Source organism: Erinaceus europaeus, chromosome 10 (assembly GCF_950295315.1).
Source record: "Erinaceus europaeus chromosome 10, mEriEur2.1, whole genome shotgun sequence".
In the NCBI taxonomy this organism is placed as follows: domain Eukaryota; kingdom Metazoa; phylum Chordata; class Mammalia; order Eulipotyphla; family Erinaceidae; genus Erinaceus; species Erinaceus europaeus.
This window is the reverse complement of record NC_080171.1, coordinates 93,112,817-93,130,674: the sequence shown is the minus strand read 5'-3', so window position 1 is coordinate 93,130,674 and position 17,858 is coordinate 93,112,817. Positions and strand designations below refer to the sequence as shown.

The window sequence follows — 17,858 nt, the reverse complement described above, 5'->3', positions numbered from 1 at the left end:
TTACAGGTTATTGTGAGGCAGAGATATAATGGCATAATGAACCAGACCAGGGCCCAGTAGAGTGACCCGTTTGTTAAATGTGGCTCTTGAGATTATTATTTCTATCAGACACTGAGAATTTTTCAAAAAGTTGGGTGAGAGAGGTAGCATGATAGTTATGCAAAGAGACTCTGAGGTCCCAGGTTCAATCCTCCAGCACCACCATTAGCTAGAGCTGAGCAGTACTCTGGAAAAAAAATAAATAAAATAAAAGAATTTAAAGTCAACAGGCATATTATTCCCCTGAGAATATTATTTAGCATGATATCCTCTAATTCATTCAGGAATTGCATTTGATTTGTACTAGTAGATACCCATCTATAAGGGGCTAAGGTAGTAAGATCAGTTTTCTCTCATGTAATAGGATGTTTGGCAGTGAGGGTTCTGGAGCTGGTTAATGACTTCACAGAATGACCAGCACCCCACTTTTCTCTGATCATCTACCCCTATGCATGTATTTCCAGCTTTAGAGTTGCCTTGTGGTCACATGGTGGCTGGTACCAACCCAGCTTCACAGTCAAGTTCCAGGCAAAAAGAGAGGAAGAGCAAAAAGCCTTTGATGAGTCAGACCATGTTGATCTTTATTAATTAAATTATTGTTCTATTGCTAAATAGAAATTGCTAGGATTGGGCACCTATAAGACAAATCCACTGTTCCCAGTGACTTTTTTTTTTTCCTTTTTGTTAATAGAGACAAAGAAAGGGGCCAGATGGTAGCCTACCTTGTTGAGTGCACATTACAATGTACAGGGACCTGGGTTCAAGACCTTAGTCCCCACCTATGGGGGAAAGCTTTGTGAGTGGTGAAGCAATATTGCAGGTGTCTCTCTGTATCCCTCTCTATCATTTCTTTCCCTCTCAATTTCTGGCTGTCTTTATCCAATAAATAAACAGAAATAATACAAAAATGGTTATTAAAAGACAGAGAAATTAAGAGGGAAGGAGGAGATAGGGAGAGAGAGAGAGGGAGAGAGAGAGACCTTCAGCATTGCTTCACCTCTCCTACAGTTGCCCCTACAGGTGGACTGGGGACTTAAACCTGGGTCTTTGCATGTGGTAACACATATACTCTACCGGGTACCTGCACCACCACCTAGCCCTAAATCAGACCCCTTTGCAAAGCTTTTCCAAAAGCTATCTCCAATCACTGCCACTTTCATCTCTTTAATCAGTGCCCTCTGCCAAGGAATCTGGGAAACAGGGTTTTTCTATTTATTTTTATTTGTGATTAATAGTGGAGTACAAATGTAAGATTACAGAGGATAGTTCCACATTGCACCCACACCAAAGTTCTGGGTCCCTACCCTCCCATCTCCCAAAGATAATTACCATAGCTGTCACAAAGTCTTAGAAACAGTTTGCTTGTTGTGTTTGTTTGTTGCACATGAGTGAAACCATCCAGTAATTGTCTTTCATCTCTACTTATTTTGCTGGGCAAACTCTAGAAGAAGAAGAACTTATTTTGCTAAGCATAATCACCTCCAGTCCCATCCACTTTGTTTCAAAGGGCACATAAAACAGGAATTGTCTCTCTATGCAAACTATTGTCTCATTCTCATGAAGAAGAGCCCAAGGAGAACAGATAGGTGGTGGTCTCTGCCTCTTTGTGGCTCTTGTTCAGTAGGGCCTAGGGAAGCATCTTAGTGACAGAGGGTCCAGGTAATGAGGGCTCTGGAGGTACCAAGAAAGTGCTCAGGAGCCTAGGAGAGTGAGGTGGGTGAGCAGCCTGGGCTGCTTCTTCCAGCAGGACTTGTCCAGGGCCTCAGGTTTTCTGGTGCAATAACAGGGGCTTCATGGACCCTGCCCAGCCCCATCTCACAGGAAAGTTAATCAGGCCCTAGAGAGTAAAGAGTGGCTGGCTTCATGTACACAGACAGCTTCCTGGGTGCTGCAGGGATCCTCTTTCTGTGAGGTATGCTCTGTCTTGACCTTGTGTTGACATTTAGCCATAACAGGGCAATCAGAGTTTAGTAACTAGACACCACCTTCCCTCAGGGGACTTCGGCCTTAAGATAGCACACACCCAGCAAATGATTGAATACCGTGCCAGGACTGAGCATTAGGTAGAGCTTGGGCGGTGCTGGATTCAGGGTGTCAGAAGTACAAAATAGAGACATCTTGTCTGCCTGGTGAGATCAAGACAGACTCCCAAGAGGAGGCAAGGTTAGACTGATATAAAGGGAAGTTTGGGGGCTGGGTGGTGGTATACCCAGTTAAGCCCACATAACACCATGCACAAGGACCCAGGTTCAATCCTCTACTCCCTATCTGCAGTGGGGATGCTTCACAGTGAAACAGATCTGCAGGTGTCTGTCTTTCTCTCTTCCTCTCTCCTTCTCCTCTCAGTATCTCTCTGTCCTATCAAATAAAATAGAAAAAGAGGGTGGGGGATGGCCACAAAGAGCAGTGAATTCTAAGTCCACAGCCCCAGTGATTACCCTGGAGGCAAAAAAAAGGGGGGGGAGGTGGGGGTGGGGACAGAGGGTGACATTTGCCTGGCAATATAGGATGCATGCACAGCCCAGGCACCTTGGAGAGCCTAAGGTGAACCCTGTGTATGGCCTTAAAACAAGTCTGAAATGCTTTACAAAAATGCTTCCCTTTGTTCCATAATAAGATTTTGTTAAAACATGAGAGAAGGAGAGAGTTGAACAGGCTGAGTACCCTAAGCTCCACTTGCCCTGGAAGATGGGCAGCAAACTGAAACAAGTTGAGGGTGGCGGGGAGTCAGTAAGGATGTGGAGGGCAGGGCTGGGACAGTCCAGCAGAGAACTCTCTCCACCAAATTTAAAGTCCCTGCCTACCAACAGTACCTAAGACTTTGATTTTTCATGAAAATTAGAAATACTTATTTGGGACCAGCAAGATGGGACCCCGCATACACACTGGGGGAAGTCTGGATTCTGTGATTCCATTCTCTCTCTCTCTCTCTCTCTCTCTTTCTCTCTCTCTCTCCTTCTCTCTCTTTCTCTTGAAAAGTCAGCTTGGACTGGGTTTGGAGTATTACACCAAAGCAAAGTACTCTGGGTTAGGTGGGGCCAGGGGTTATTGTGTGGTGGTGGAGGGGGACCTAGGCTGGGGTGAGAGTGTTTAGCAGACTCTTAACATGGTGAGATGAGAAATTGTACTTACATTTTAACACCTGTACTTACTGTAAGTCATTAATTCCCCCTATTTAAAAAAAAAAAAAAGTCAGCTTGGTGTGGTAAAGCTCCAGAAATAAGAAATGGAAGGAAGGGAGAGAAGGGAGGAAGGAAGGACTGATTTATATATAAAATCTCAATATATGGTTATTGGCCATTCAGAAAATGATTTTTAAACACTGTGTGGGTTCAGTCAAAGTGTTACTGCCCACAGAGACTCCAGTATGTGACTCCCAGTGGGAGAGCCTAGGGGTGCATATTTTTTTCATTTTTTAAATTTATTTATAAAAAGGAAACACTTACAAAAAATAAGAGGGGTACAACTCCACACAATTCCCACCACCAGAAGTCCATATCCCATCTCCTCCCCCAACAACTTTCCCATTCTTTAACCCTCTGGGAGTATGGACCCAAGGTCATTGTGGGATGCAGAAGGTGGAAGGTCTGGCTTCTGTAATTGCTTCCCTGCTGAACATGGGCATTGACAGGTCAATCTATACTCCCAGCCTGCCTCTCTCTTTCCCTAGTGGGCTGGGACTCTGGAGAAGCGGGGCTCTAGGATTGGTGGGGTTGTCTATCCAAGGAAGTCTGGTTAGTATCATGCTAGCATCTGGAACCTGGTGGCTGAAGAGTTAACATATAAAGCCAAACAAATTATTGACTAATCATGAAGCTAAAGGCTGGAATAGTGCAGATGAAGAGTTGGGGGGAGGAGGGTCCCTCCATTTTGTAGATAGCTAGTAGGTATATTTTAGTTCTATTCCAAAGGGCCTATGGCTATACTAGGTTTTTTTTTGTTTTTTGTTTTTCCTGAGCCTGAAATCTGATATGCAGGTGGATCTAAGTTATTGTCTGGGGAGATGATGTCATGGCTAGAAAAAGGACCAGAAAGCTGAATCAGGGAAGAGGGTAGCTCCCAAATATGGGAAAGATGTATAAATATTGTTGATTGTAAACCCCATCAATTTGATGTGATCTGGGGCCCATATTCAGTTTAGGAGCCTATGTGACCTCTGTATCTCTGTAGATCTGAGCTCACATTCTGTGGTCATGAGTAGGAACGTTCCAAGCTGCCCCAATATCAGGACCCATCTTCCTCAGGTGTAGCATAGAGTATGTTGTCCAGCCTCCCTTTGGAGGATGAAACATTCTCTACCATAGTTGATCCATGGGGGTGCATATTTAGATCTACTATGGTAGGAAATGGCCTTGGAAAGAAAACAGAATTGAGAAGGGGTCTAATAAAAAAGATTACTAAAACTGCTCTCAGACTGGAACCAGATGATGTCCAAATTATCACTACAAACCTGTCTCCTCAGGATAGACTTTATGATTCCCTAGCCCTTTGTTCTCTATAATTAAGAGCATTTGCATGGAAAACCAATTTGGGGGACATTCAAAGCTATTAGTCCCCACAGCCTTCAATCTCAGTCTGTGGCTAGGCACCACCGGAGGGAGAATGACTGCATGCCCAAATAGGAAAGAGGACAAGCCCTCCCTCCACACCCACCCAACAGAAGTACCAACTGTTTAAGGATATAAGAAGAAAGGCAAATGTCGTACAACAATGCACAGCCATTAATAGATATCCCCTTGTAAAATGCACTAACCGATCCCAATAGCAACCTACTCGCGGAATACTCTGTTTTGTTTTTTTTTTTACATTTATCTGAGTCTGTTCAGTCTTGCCAGCTAAATTTAACAGCAAGCATTCTCTTTTGTTAACAGCTATTCCATCTCACCTTTCCACTTCAGTTTAAATTTTGCTTCATTATGAATTAATAGTATTTATGCCATATGTTAAATCGAACCGAGTGCCCTTCTCTGGCACGCTGTACAGGAGACATCTTTGCTGGCAAGATAGGCGCTCCTTTCCACGCTCCCACGCAGACAGCATAAGTTGAACTTGGCTTTCATCTGCACTACCCACACTTTCTCCTGAAAGTTCCTTGAAGAGAACAAGAGGGAACAAAATAATAAACATTCCAATTGGGTTTATTTTCAGTGACCATCTCTCCTAATGTGCTGCATAGATCAGCAGTTTTAGGAGTGAATTATGCTAATGCCAGTCTGGCCATAGTCTATTTTTCTTTTCCACCAAGAAATGAGAAATAATGAACTGTCGTTCCCTTGTCTAGACTTAACTCTGTCGAACCAGCTTTTTGTGTCATTTCTTCAGGAGGCACAGTATAGTAGCACATATTACCATGAATTAAGTACCTCTCTTTCTCTTTTTCATAATAATTGCTGGGGTGTAGAGACGTCTTTTGAGGACTAGAAATCATCTGACTCTTCAGTTTGACTGCTTTCTTTGAGGGAAATGCATTTTTGTTATTTTCCTCCCATTGGATTACCAATTCCATCTGATGTAATTCACTGAGAACATGTTCTTGCAAATGTATCCTACATCTTCACTTGACACTGACTTGCATACACTGCATTGTCCAGTCCCTCAACTGGGTGGCTTGGTTTGCTGAAATCGGATTTATCTCTAGAAAGTGGAAGTGTCATCTCCTCAACTTGAGCACCTGCTTCCTGAGAAGTTATTCAGTCTAAAGATCCCTGCTCATCATTCCCTTTGTGCTTTCTGATCCTGTTTGCCTTTTTAATCAGAGAATGGCTTTCTTTTCCTGCCCCTCCTCCTTTTCCGTATAAGGAGATATTATATGCTTCATAATGGGTTCCTGTGAGGAGTTTTGTTCTTTGAGAGGCCTCATGATGGTGTGTTAGATGAACAGAAGTGTACAGTGCCTTGCTCCCCCAACCTCACCGCAGTCATCAACTCCTCCATGGTGTCTATCATAATCTCTTTCCAGCAGTATTATCAGACTTTATCAATAGCCTTCAAAATGCATATGCTTTTTAAAGTGGCATCATCATTCCTCCCCCTCACCAGATGTTTAGATAGTGGTGTTTATTTTTTTAAGCAAATATTGATGATTTGTTAGCTTTTACTTTACAGATGATTCTCTAGGAAAACAAGCTTTTTTTTTTTTTTCTCCTACACAGAAAGAACTCAAATTCTATAAGTAGATAAGTAGGATTTTATGGAGTGGGAAAGGTTGGTTCCTAAATTTCCCATGAGGTGTCAGTAGTTGTTGGAAGGAAAAATGGGGATGATGACTTCAACTCTTTCTATATGAATGATTTGTGATTCTCTCCCATCATATGTACTCAAATTCCCTTGATCTGGGGGGTGGTATGGGTGGGGGGAGAGTGGTTCTTCAGACTGGTTCTACATCATGGGAGAAGGATGGGAACTGTTATCTGCCACATTCTCAAATGTGCCAGGCACTGCGTCGGTTATTACACTTTATTTGGTGAGTGGCCTTCTTCTCCTTCTACAGGAAGGGAAATTAAGATGCATAGTGCTTCAGGAACTTGACTGAAGTTCACACAGCAGAGTCAAGACTCACACTCCTGTGCATTTGACTCCAAAGCTCATTTTTTCCACATGAACTTCTAGCCTATCTTTTCTTAGGAATTTTCTTTTCTCCTATTACCAGATTTCTTATCTACTGAGGAATTTATCCTTCCACACATTAGTCACTCAAAGGCCTGTATCCCAGGGCATATGGCAAAATTGCTCTCACTGAGTAGCAATATAAAGACACCACATTTTTGCCTCCAGACTGGTCTCAGTCTCCTCGCCCCCCCACTCCTACCCCTACCCCCGACTCTGACTCTGAGAACAGTATCCAAGACTGACTCAGTTCCTCATCCCTTACAGAGGTCACCATACAGTCTGTGAATACCAGATACAAAAGAAAGTTTGCATTGAGAGAGTGGATGGATGACAATTTCATCCCAAAGTCTTAACTTGGAGTCATTCTTTGGTTTGGTTAGAATATTTGGTGAAGCCTGAGTTAACCCTGGAAGAGCCAACTTTCAACTGACCCTTCTGCCTTCTCAAAGCTTTGTATCTCAAACTTCCTAGTCTGTCACAGTATCCATTAGATATTGTGTCTTCTTGTCTGGGTTTATCCTGGGAGGACCATCTTTCCAAACCTCCCCCAAATTTCCAACCCACTAACCTATGGATGTGAAGTCCAGCCGTGTGATCTTGGGCAAGTCATGTCCCTTCTCCTGAATCTTAGTTAACCTATCTTTGAAATGGGACTAAAAGTACCTTACTCATGGAGTGGTTATAAAGATTTAGAGAGCTCACAGGCAGGAATGGCTCCAGCACACATATGGTGCCCAAGAAATGCCTACAGAATCAAAATCCTTCTAAACCATTTCCTGTAGCCAGCATGATCCCTCCTTCACTGTCCCAGTAGCAGATGTTGCAATCAACTGTATTTGCAGGCATCACTCCGGAGGATGAGTTACCTTGGAAAAGGCATAAATGGAAAATTCTCTTTGGTAAATTACGGCCCCTGCTCAAGGTTTGACACTTCTATTTTCTACCTGTCAGGAAAAAAATGACTATATACCAGTGGTCAGTTTGGTTTCCCTTTTTATACTGTTTTGACCCACAGTGCAAGCCAGGCAGAGCTGCTATCCTGCAGTCGAGTGGGCAGACCAGAGGAGACTGATATGATAATTAGAGAAAACTGGTAGCCATCCCTAATGAAGCTTTGGGGATGAAGAGTGCAGGCTGTTAAATCACAGCTTGGAGATCAATTGCCGTCCCCACCCCCAACCCCCACCCCCTAGTCCCTGCAGTGGAACCCAATAGAGATAGCCATCTTGGTGACAGGTGACGTGAAAAGCTTCGCGTCCACTGACATGTTGTTACTGGGGCTCAATAACTGTGTGCTGATGTGCTTTGAAGACTGCCACAGTGACTTGTGATTGAAATATGGAGCAGCAGTCCAGGAGGAAGCAGGATGTGAATTGATGGCCTGAGAAATTCAGGCTGGAAAAATAGAGGCGGGAAGGAAGGAAGCATGCAGGAAGAGAAAGAGTTGACATATTTTTGAGTTGACCAGTCAGGTCGGACACTGTGATGGGTACATTCATAGCCACCATTGTAAGTGTGTGTGTGTGTGTGTGTGTGTGTGTGTGTGTGTGTGTGTGTGTGTGTGTGTATGTGTTTGGTTGGTGCAGAGGTTTGAAGAGGGGATGCCCAGACTCTGTCTGCCAATCAACCTCTGACCTGTCGGATTCCTAGGAGAGCTATTCACACAAGGAATGATGACAAATGGGAAATCAAAGAACCACTTTATCTCTAACTGGCATGGTGGATGTGGACACATTTGGAAAGTTATAAGCAGTCCTGAATATAGTGGAGCCTGAAAGACAGCTAACCCTGGGGCTTAGTATGTAGAATTCCCAGGGAAGAAAATCCAGCTGCCTTGAGACTCGCCTCCAAGCACCATCCTGTTCAGGAGGGCAATGCACCTGCACCAGCCAAGGGTACCCTCCTATCTGTATCTGAACAGAGAGCCTGAGCCTGGGTGCCTGGCCATTCTAACTGGTGCGCTCCACTTCTCCAGAACACACAGGGCTAGCCATAAAAACTCAGCCCCTGACAGCCTCTCCTGGGGCTGAAATAGTTTTGGCTCTGTACAGAGAAGAGAGAGAGAGAGAGAGAGAGAGAGAGAGAACAGGTATGCAGTCTTCTCAGTATTTCCACTTATAAATTTTTTTTTTTTTAAGTCAGAGGTAGGAAACCAACAATTACATATCAACCAGGGTCCCTGGAAGGCACATCCTCATGTCATTCTCACAACAACTCTGTGGACATGTATTGTCATCTTCATTTAGAGATCACATAAAGGCACAGAAGGTGTGAGTGAACAAACTGCCTACAACCACACATCGAGGAAGAGCAACAGAGCTAGAACTTCCATCTTGCTTGTGCTCTTTCTGTGCCAGATTGTCTCCCCACCTTTTCAGACTCCCCCTTCTAGCCCCATCCCCACCCGCAAAAAAAAAAGCAGGGAGAGGAGGAGGGTTCTCGACATGTCCTTTATGTGACTTGGATAGCAGGGAGCACTGTTGCTGACGCCAGATTGAAAGGCTGCCTGTGCTAAAATTACAGGAGCATCTGAATGAAGCTCAGGGGGGTGAAGCCCCCTTCTCCTGAGTCATTCCCAGTGGCTCACCTGAAGTCAGGATTGGGCATAGAGGTGTCTCCCCCAATATACTGCCCCAGTCCACACAAAGTTGTAAGAGTCAGCTGTACTTTTCTGCTCTTAGTCCCCATGACCAACTCAGGGCCCATGTCTGATCTTCTGGTAAAAAATCTTTGGGTGACTGAGTGGGACAGCTAAATTGCAAAACCCTGGAACCCTTGCCTCTAGATTTGGCCGTAGGGACCAATCTGGTAAACATTTCAGTGGGGAATAACTTCTGGACAGCAGTGATGGCTTCCGCCTATGCTAGTGACATACTTTTACCATCAGGTCACTAAGCATGCTGCTCAGCTGCCTGAATGCTGGAAAGGCACTGCAGCCCTTTAAGTTCATCCTGTGTCCCCATTCCAGAGGATGATGGATGCAGAAGTAAAGATGTATATTTTTGAAACTTGGGATTCAACTTGAGCAAGCAGAGATTGTCATTGCCCTGATAGACAGGCTGATGCACAGCGACTAAAGAAAAACCACCTGTTTCATAGGTGAGGAGACTGAGGCTCAGAAAGGAGATAAAAATGAACTAGAGACACCCAACTTCTAAGTGTTAGATCCAGGAGTCAACTCTTCCCAGCCCCTGTGACTCTGCTCACCAAATTTTAGGAGCTCGAATGATCTAGCCTCAACTCACATTTACAGGCTGCTCTCCCTCTGTCCCCTACCATGTACCCTTTGAGAATTCCAGAGAAGGGAGGGCCCTCCTGACAGGGAGCACACCTCAGGCAAAGCCGTGGAAGTAAGGTAGAGCTGGCCAGCTGTAGTTGGGTAGTAACATATGCCTTCCATCCTTGGCAGGAACTGCAAGCTCAGCAGTGGCAACTTGACCATGGCTTCTGTGGACATCCTCTACATTGACATCACAAGGAGATGGAACTCCATGACCCTGGACCAGCGGGACTCAGGTACCCAGTGACTGCCTCCCACTATGGCTTGTGGTGTCCAGATGGGGTTAGGCACATGTTTTCTCCTTCTCTTTGTTAAGAGTCAGGGTGGAGGGAAGAGGAAGGCAGGTCTATCCACTCCAGAGATCACTTGATTGAGGGATTGAGTTGAATTTGAATCCAGGAGTACTATCAGCCACAAGATGATACCCACTTGGACTGGTGACATAGGACATTTGAGTACTGCACACTTGCCATGTGCATATCCCAGGTTCAAGCCTGGCCCCTGCTACATTGAAGGAAGCTTTGATTCTGTCTCTGTCTATATTTTTAAAAGATTATTCCCACTTAAATTCTAATCCTACCACTAGAATCTTTTTTAAGGCTTAGACTTCACTCATACTAGAAATATTAACATTTATTCAACTTGATTGTATGCTAGACAGGGCTATGGAGAATGGAGTGATTAGAACTTGGGTATCCCTGAAAGAGCTCACAGTAGAGCTAGGAAGCAGGTGAGAACACAGCACTAACAGTACTAGGATAAAGAAAGTATAGAAAGGTAGGTTACCAGGAAGCCTGGATAGGAGGAGCTCCTACTTAAAGGAGGCCCCCAAGTCACCTCTGGGAGAAGGTAAATGGGATTAGCTAATGAACAGATTCAATAGACCCCTGACAGACGCAATGGTGCCTGCTCTAGGTATCAGCACATGATAGAAACTGCTGAACTCAGGGAGATAAGATGACTAGAATAAGAAGGGAAAGGAGTAGGGTTGGGGTTGTTTGTGGGAGTTGTCCATGTGCTGAATGTCCTGCAAAAGAGTTTGGTCTTGATCCTCTAGGTTAAGTATGGCCAGTGAAGGCTTCTGTTAGAATCTACCTTTTAGTGGATGAGTTTCTGATCTTTTCCTCACAGGGGGTATTTTTTCTTAAAATCATAATAACCACACCTGACATTTGTACAGCTCATGATAAAATTGCAAAGTACTTTCATGTAAATTCCCTCATTAAACACCCATGTGAACCAGTGCAGTAGGTATTGCCATTCTCATTTCACAGATGAGTAAAGCAGCTCAGGTGACCTGACACCCGGGCTCCCTTTCCACTGGGCTGCTCCCCCACAACCAAAAAAGGGGGAGCAGCTCTCTCCTGAGGTACAGTAAAGAGGACTTGAAATTGGAGGCTAGGAAATCCCATTTAAACTGACCCTGCCATTTCCTCCATATGTAAGCATGCAAACCATTTCACCAAAGTTCCATCTCCTCTTCTACACAGTAATACCCACAGTGCCTGCTCTCTAGGAATGCCCAGAGGTCTCCTGTGACAGTGCATAAGAAAGCACTTGGAGGTGGGGGCAGATAGCATAATGGTTATGTAAACAGACTGTCATGCCTGAGGCTCCAAAGTCCCAGGTTCAATCCCCCATGCCACCATAAGCTAGAGCTTAGCAGTGCTCTGGTGATAAGGGGAAAAAAAAAAAGTATTTGGAGAGTCCTTCATTAGTTCATCAGTTCAGCTTAGCAATGAGTGCCACTTAGGGACAATCTTGTTGTGGGTCTTTCTAATAATGGAGTTCTCCCCAGGCTCTGCTCACCCTTGAGATCTGCCCTGTGCTGCAGCTTCTTGAACAAAGGCACACACACAACTGGTATTTCCTGTGGGTACAGCGTTCAGGCATACTATCTGGCAATGAAACATCATTGTTGGATGAGTCCCATGTGCTAAGCACTTTGTGGGCACTTCACAAGTGTAGTACTGGTTAGACTTTTCCTGGAAAAAGGTATGGTTGTCCCCACTGTATAGAGGAGGAAACTGAGGCTCAGAGGCATGGACGTTGGATAAGGCTTTCACACCAAAATTTCTCTAAGATCCCTTCCAGTTACTTTTCTTCTACTATATAGTGCTGGCATGAGATACCCAGCCAGTTCCCTACTGCTGCCCTTGCTCTGACTCCAGAGAAAACTGAGGGAATACCAGTCCTTGTGAGATTAGCAAAGTGAGTCCTTTCACCTCATCTCTGCAGCTAAAGCTCCTTTACAGCCTCCCCTGGCAACCAGGAGAGGCTTGAGAAGGAACGTCTTCAGGAGAGTAGGCAGATTAATTATCATCTTGAAGACCAGAGCACTCATGTGACAGTCAGCACTGGGCTTTTTGCTGACGCCTCCAGAAAGTGAAGAAGTGTTTGCTCTGTGAGTTGAATGTGGGGTGTCATCACAGCATCCTGTGGAGGGGGCCAGCTGAGGGGGTGGGGTGGCAGTGGAATTATTAAATATTGAAATTGATCAGGAGTAGCAGCAGGAAGCTATTTATCATGTTTTATTGCTTCAAACTAGCATTACCATCTGGGCCATTGTTAATTCTGAGTAGCTTTTCATGTTTTGTTTGCCTCCTAAATTGCTCCCTAGAAGCAGAATCCATGGGGGCTGTCCACAATACAGGCTCAGGCGAGGTTTTCTGGGGTATGCCAGGGTCTCTCTATTCTGCTGACCAATTTGGAGAGAAGAGAAACAATACTTATTTTTAGCACATACTGACAAGTAAATCTGGGGCTGGGATCTGCCAGGGCTTCACCTAGCTCCGCTCTGGAACCTGTGGAGTAATAATGTTTAGCAGTAACTGAGATGTTAAGGTTATTGGTGTGAGCACACGGCACCTTCTCACACCAGACTTTCAAGGTGGGTAATTGGATTCTGCTTTTCAGATGAGGACCCTGAGGTTCCACTAGCAAGTGATCTGTCTAAAATCCCATCCCAAGTAAGCAACAAAGAGAACATTTGAACTCAAGCCTCCTGACCCCATCTTCTGTCCAAGTTCATATCAACAGTGCTTATTCATTGAAGTGACAAGAAAGGAAGGGTTTGTGAGGCTGGGAGGTCAGAGATCAATGTACCTTGCACAGGGTCTGGGGAGGACTGGAGTGGGAGGTTGTTACTAGTCTATACACCAGTCTCCCCAGAGCATCTCCTCCTGCTTCCACCGCTCTTGAAAGGTTGGGGGATCATCACTGGGCTTGGGTATTAACATTAGGCTTGAGAAGCCTGTCTGTGCCCACATGGTTCCTAAGGGCCTATGGCTGTCTTACTGGTACAAGTCAGGACCAAGAAAGAAATTAGAAGAGTGGTAGATCATGGATTCACATTCTCAAAAGGCATGAGCATATTCATTCATTGAGCAAACAGAAAATGAACATGCTGTCAGGCTTGGGGCCCTATGGGTAGAACAAGAGAAATTATTGACACATTCTACTCAAAAAAAAAAAAAAAAAAGACCATTGTGTTGAACATTCACTATGCACCAGAAAAATCAGAAATATTTGTTATGAGTGATCTATCTCTCTTCTCACTAGTTCTGTGATAGCCAGGGTTGCTGTTCCCATTTGACAGATGAGAAAACTAAGGCTTAAAGAGTTGAATTGAAATAGATGTGGCAAGTTACAGTAGAGACCTTAGGAGTTGAAGCAAGAGCTTTGTTCACTATGCCCAGTGTCTCTGGTCACACAACTGAAATCAGGATGCAGTTTATAGCCATCATAGAGTCTGACAAGAGTTCCCATGGAGGAAACAACAAAGGAGGGCTGTTGGGAGGGTTGAGAGAAAAAGCACATACAGAAATACTTGTATTGATATGTGACCCAGAAAAGGTACTCATTATGTCTTTGGTCTCCCCAAAAACCTAGCACATGGCCCACAGCAAGCAAGAACATCTTACCCTGCTCAGCGAAAATTTAACGAGTAGACAAATGCCTATAAGAAATGCCCACAGATCAGGCAGTAGCTAATCCAGGAGAGACTTGGGATGTCTCAGGGTTTGAGCAACAGCACCACAGCACCAGGGGAGGCCCCATAGGTGGCAACTCAGCGTTGCACTTTCTCTTCCTTTATCTGTTTCTCTCACTACCTATTTGAAAGGAAAAGAATTCAACATCGACCTGAGGGTGGTGGAATCAAACATTCATAATGCCCAGATGCAAAGGCCTCATATATCTAGGAAGCTCCTGACATGAGAACTATGGCTTATGATAGAGGTGGTCTCATGGGCTAAGCCCCTCTTTCCTCTCAGTAGTGTCCTGCACAGAACGCCAGTCTATTCAGAGAAGACCATCACCCCACACCCAGCTCCAACAGTGCCCAAGTGCTCACACACCTCCCTCCCCCTTTCTGGAAGTAAGACCTTTCTATTTTAAAAACAATTTATCAGTGAGTTACAAAATTGTAAGCTTCAGGATATACGTTTATGTTTCCATTTCAGTGTGTGTGTGTGTGTGTGTGTGTGTGTGTGTGTGTGTGTAATTCAGTACACCTACAGCCAAATTGCTATGCTCCCTTCCTCCTGATAATTGCCACAAGTCTTGTAAAGTCCATGAGACTGTTTGGCTATTACTGATTTTGAAAGTTCATTTGCTTCAGTTATCAGATCTTCATTCTGCCCTAATGAGGCTTTGGTGGCCACCCAAGGGATTAACCAGAGTCCTAATGCTTGAGATCTTTATGACCCACCATAAAGCCTGTATGAGGAGGCCCTGCTAGTGCAAAAGAGGAAGACAATGGTGTCTGAAAAGATAAATTGTGTGGGGGGTGGGGTGGGGGGTTGTAGTAGAAAGCATACACAGGGTGTAATTCTCAGACACCCCTTTATTTGCCACCATGGTTATTACTGGAACTCAGTGCCTGCAATATGAATCCACTGTCCCTGGTAGCAAATTCTTTTCATTTTCTTTTAATACAGGGTGAGACAGAGAGAGATAGGTTGAGGGACAGAGAGGACAGACACCTGGAACACTACTCCATCACTCATGAAGCTTCGCCTCTGCCCTGCTCAGGTAGGAACGAGATGGATGTTCAAGCCCAGGTCCTCAAGCAGGAATTTTTGCATTCTACTGTTTTGCCACAATCCAGCCCCTCAGACCATTTATTTATTTATTTATTTATTTATTTTTTGTTTATTCATTTACTGCTATCAGAGTTCTCACAGGGGCTCAGTGCCAGCACTATGAATCCACCATTCCAAGCAGCAATTTTTCCCATCTTTTTTTCTTTATTGTTTTTTTTAAATATTTTATTTATTTATTCCCTTTTGTTGCCCTTGTTGTTTTATTGTTGTAGTTATTATTGTTGTTGTTGTTGTTGGATAGGACAGAGAGAAATGGAGAGAGGAGGGGAAGACAGAGAGGAGAGAAAGATAGACACCTGCAGACCTGCTTCACCGCCTGTGAAGCGACTCCCCTGCAGGTGGGGAGCCGGGGTTCGAACCGGGATCCTTATGCCGGTCCTTGTGCTTTGCGCCACCTGTGCTTAACCCGCTGCACTACAGCCCGACTCCCTCTTTATTGTTTTTTAAATTTCTTTATATGAGGATTAATGGTTTACAATTGACAGTAAAATACAATAGTTTGTACATGCATAATATTTCCCAGTTTTCTACATAACAATTCAACTACACTAAGGTCCTCCGCTTGTCATGTTCCAGGGCCTGAACCCTCTCCCCCCCCCCCCCCCCCCCTGCAACTCCAGAGACTTTTACTTTGGTGCAATGCACCTACTCCAGTCCAAGTTCTGCTTTGTGTTTTCCCTTCTGATCTTGTTTTTCAATTTCTGGCTATGAGTGAAATCATTCCATATTCATCAATCTGTTTCTGACTTACTTCACTTAACATGATTTGTTCAAGCTCCATCCAAGATGGGATGAAGAAAGTGAAATCACTCTTTTTAATAGATGAGTAGTATTCCACTGTGTATATAGACCACAACTTGCTCAGCCACTCATCTGTTGTTGGACACCTGGGTTGCTTCCAGGTTTTGTCTGTTACAAATTGTGTTGCTATTAACATAGGTAAACACAAATCTTTTTGAATGGGTGTGTTTGGTTCCTTAAGATACATCACCAGGAGAGAAAATGCAGGGTCAAAGGGTAGGTCCACTTCTAGCCTTCTAAGAGTTCTCCAGACTGCTCTCCACAGGACTTGGAGCAATTTCCATTCTCACCAGCAGTGCAGAAGGGTTCCTTTGTCCCAACAACCTCTCCAGCATTTGTTTGTGCTACATTTTCTGATTTATAACATTCTCACAGTAGAGAAATGGTATCTCATTGTTGTCTTTATTTGCATTTCTCTGACAATCAATGACTTTTTTCATATGTTTGTTGGCCTTTTGAATCTCTTCTATAGTGAATATTCTGTTCATATTCTCTCCCCATTTTTGAATGGGGTCATTTTTTTGTTTGTTTCTAAGTTTGGTGAGCTTTTTATATATTTTTGTTATTAGCCTTTTGCCTGATGTAAAGATCTTATGTAAAGATCTTCTCCCATTCTGCGGGTGGTCTCTTTTGCTGTGCAGAAGCTTTTCAATTTGATGTGGTCCCATTGGTTTATTTTTGATTTAGTCTTCTTTATAATTGGATTCATTCCATTGAAGATGCCTTTAAAATTTAGATAGGAAAGAGTTTTGCCAATAGTTTTCTTTAAGTATTTGATAGTTTCTGGTCTAGCATCCAAGAAGTGTTGAAATCCCCTACTATTACTGTGTTGCTGTTAATATATTGCTGTAGCCCTTTCAGTAGATATTTGATGTATTTAAATGGCTTTTCATTAGATGCATAGATGTTAATTCTTCTTCTAGCGTTTGCCCTTCTTCCGTAGCCAGTCAACAGCGTCAGGTTGAGCCTGATGTAAAGTTTCGAGACCTCCTTTGAATCTGGAGAGGTGGCAGTCGTTGACTATGTGGGTCATAGTCTGTCTGTAGCCGCAGGGGCAGTTCGGGTCATCTCTGGCTCCCCAGCGATGGAACATAGCAGCGCACCGGCCATGGCCTGTTCGATAGCGATTGAGGAGGGCCCAATCATAACGTGCTAGGTCAAAGCCGGGTTGACGCTTGCAGGGGTCTGTGATGAGGTGTTTGTTCTTTACCTCAGCTGACTGCCAACTCTGTTTCCAAGAGTCTGGAACAGAGAAGTTCAGTGTAGGTGTAGGGGGCCAGATTGGGTGACGAGACATCAAGCGTTGGACAGGGTGGGCGAAGATATCCATCCACGTATATTGTTAATAATTGTTAAGACCTAATTGACTGATCTTCTGAGCATTAAATAATGTCCAACCCTATCTTTTTACATTTTATTTATTTTAGGGTGTATCATGTCACATTGAGAATGGCTGTTCCTGCCCTTTTTTGTGGTCCATTGGTTTGTATGGTAGTTTTCCATCCTTTCCCTTGAGTCTGTGTTTGTCTTGTTGAGATAGGTGGGATTCCTGCAGACAACATATTGTTGGGTTGTGTTTTCTGATTCATCTTCCTACTCTGTACCTTCTAATAGGTGAATTCAGGCCATTGACATTTATTGGTATTATAGATGAATGTATTTTATTGCCATTATTCTAGAATTTTAGAGTGTTCTGGTATATGGCATGTTTATGGTGATGTGGTTGTTTATAGGAGACCTTTCACAACTTCTTTCAGGGCAGGCTTGCTGATAGTTGATTCCTTCAACTGTTGCTTGTCTAAGAAGGTTATTATGCATCCATCTAGTTTGAATGACAGTCTAACAGGATACAGTAGTCTTGGTTGAAAGCCTTTCTCATCGAGCACTCGATAGATATCTTGCCATTCTCTTCTAGCCATTAGTGTGGAGAAAAATCTGCTACTAATCTTATGGGTTTTCCTCTGTAGGTGACTCTTTGTTTTTCTCTTGCAGCATTTAAGATCCTTTCTTCATCCTTATTCATT

The 17,858-nt window shown here is 43.9% G+C and overlaps 1 protein-coding gene across 5 annotated transcripts in view; it reads left to right on the top strand.

The window, feature by feature from the left end:
- TTLL11 (tubulin tyrosine ligase like 11) overlaps window positions 1-17,858 on the top strand; it is a 357,854-nt gene that overhangs the window by 300,499 nt on the left and 39,497 nt on the right. For all 5 annotated transcript variants that reach the window (XM_016185018.2, XM_060200097.1, XM_060200100.1 and 2 more), the window contains one exon: window positions 10,058-10,164. In XM_016185018.2, the coding sequence (XP_016040504.2) occupies window positions 10,058-10,164 (107 nt within the window). The remainder of the gene's footprint in view (window positions 1-10,057; window positions 10,165-17,858) is intronic.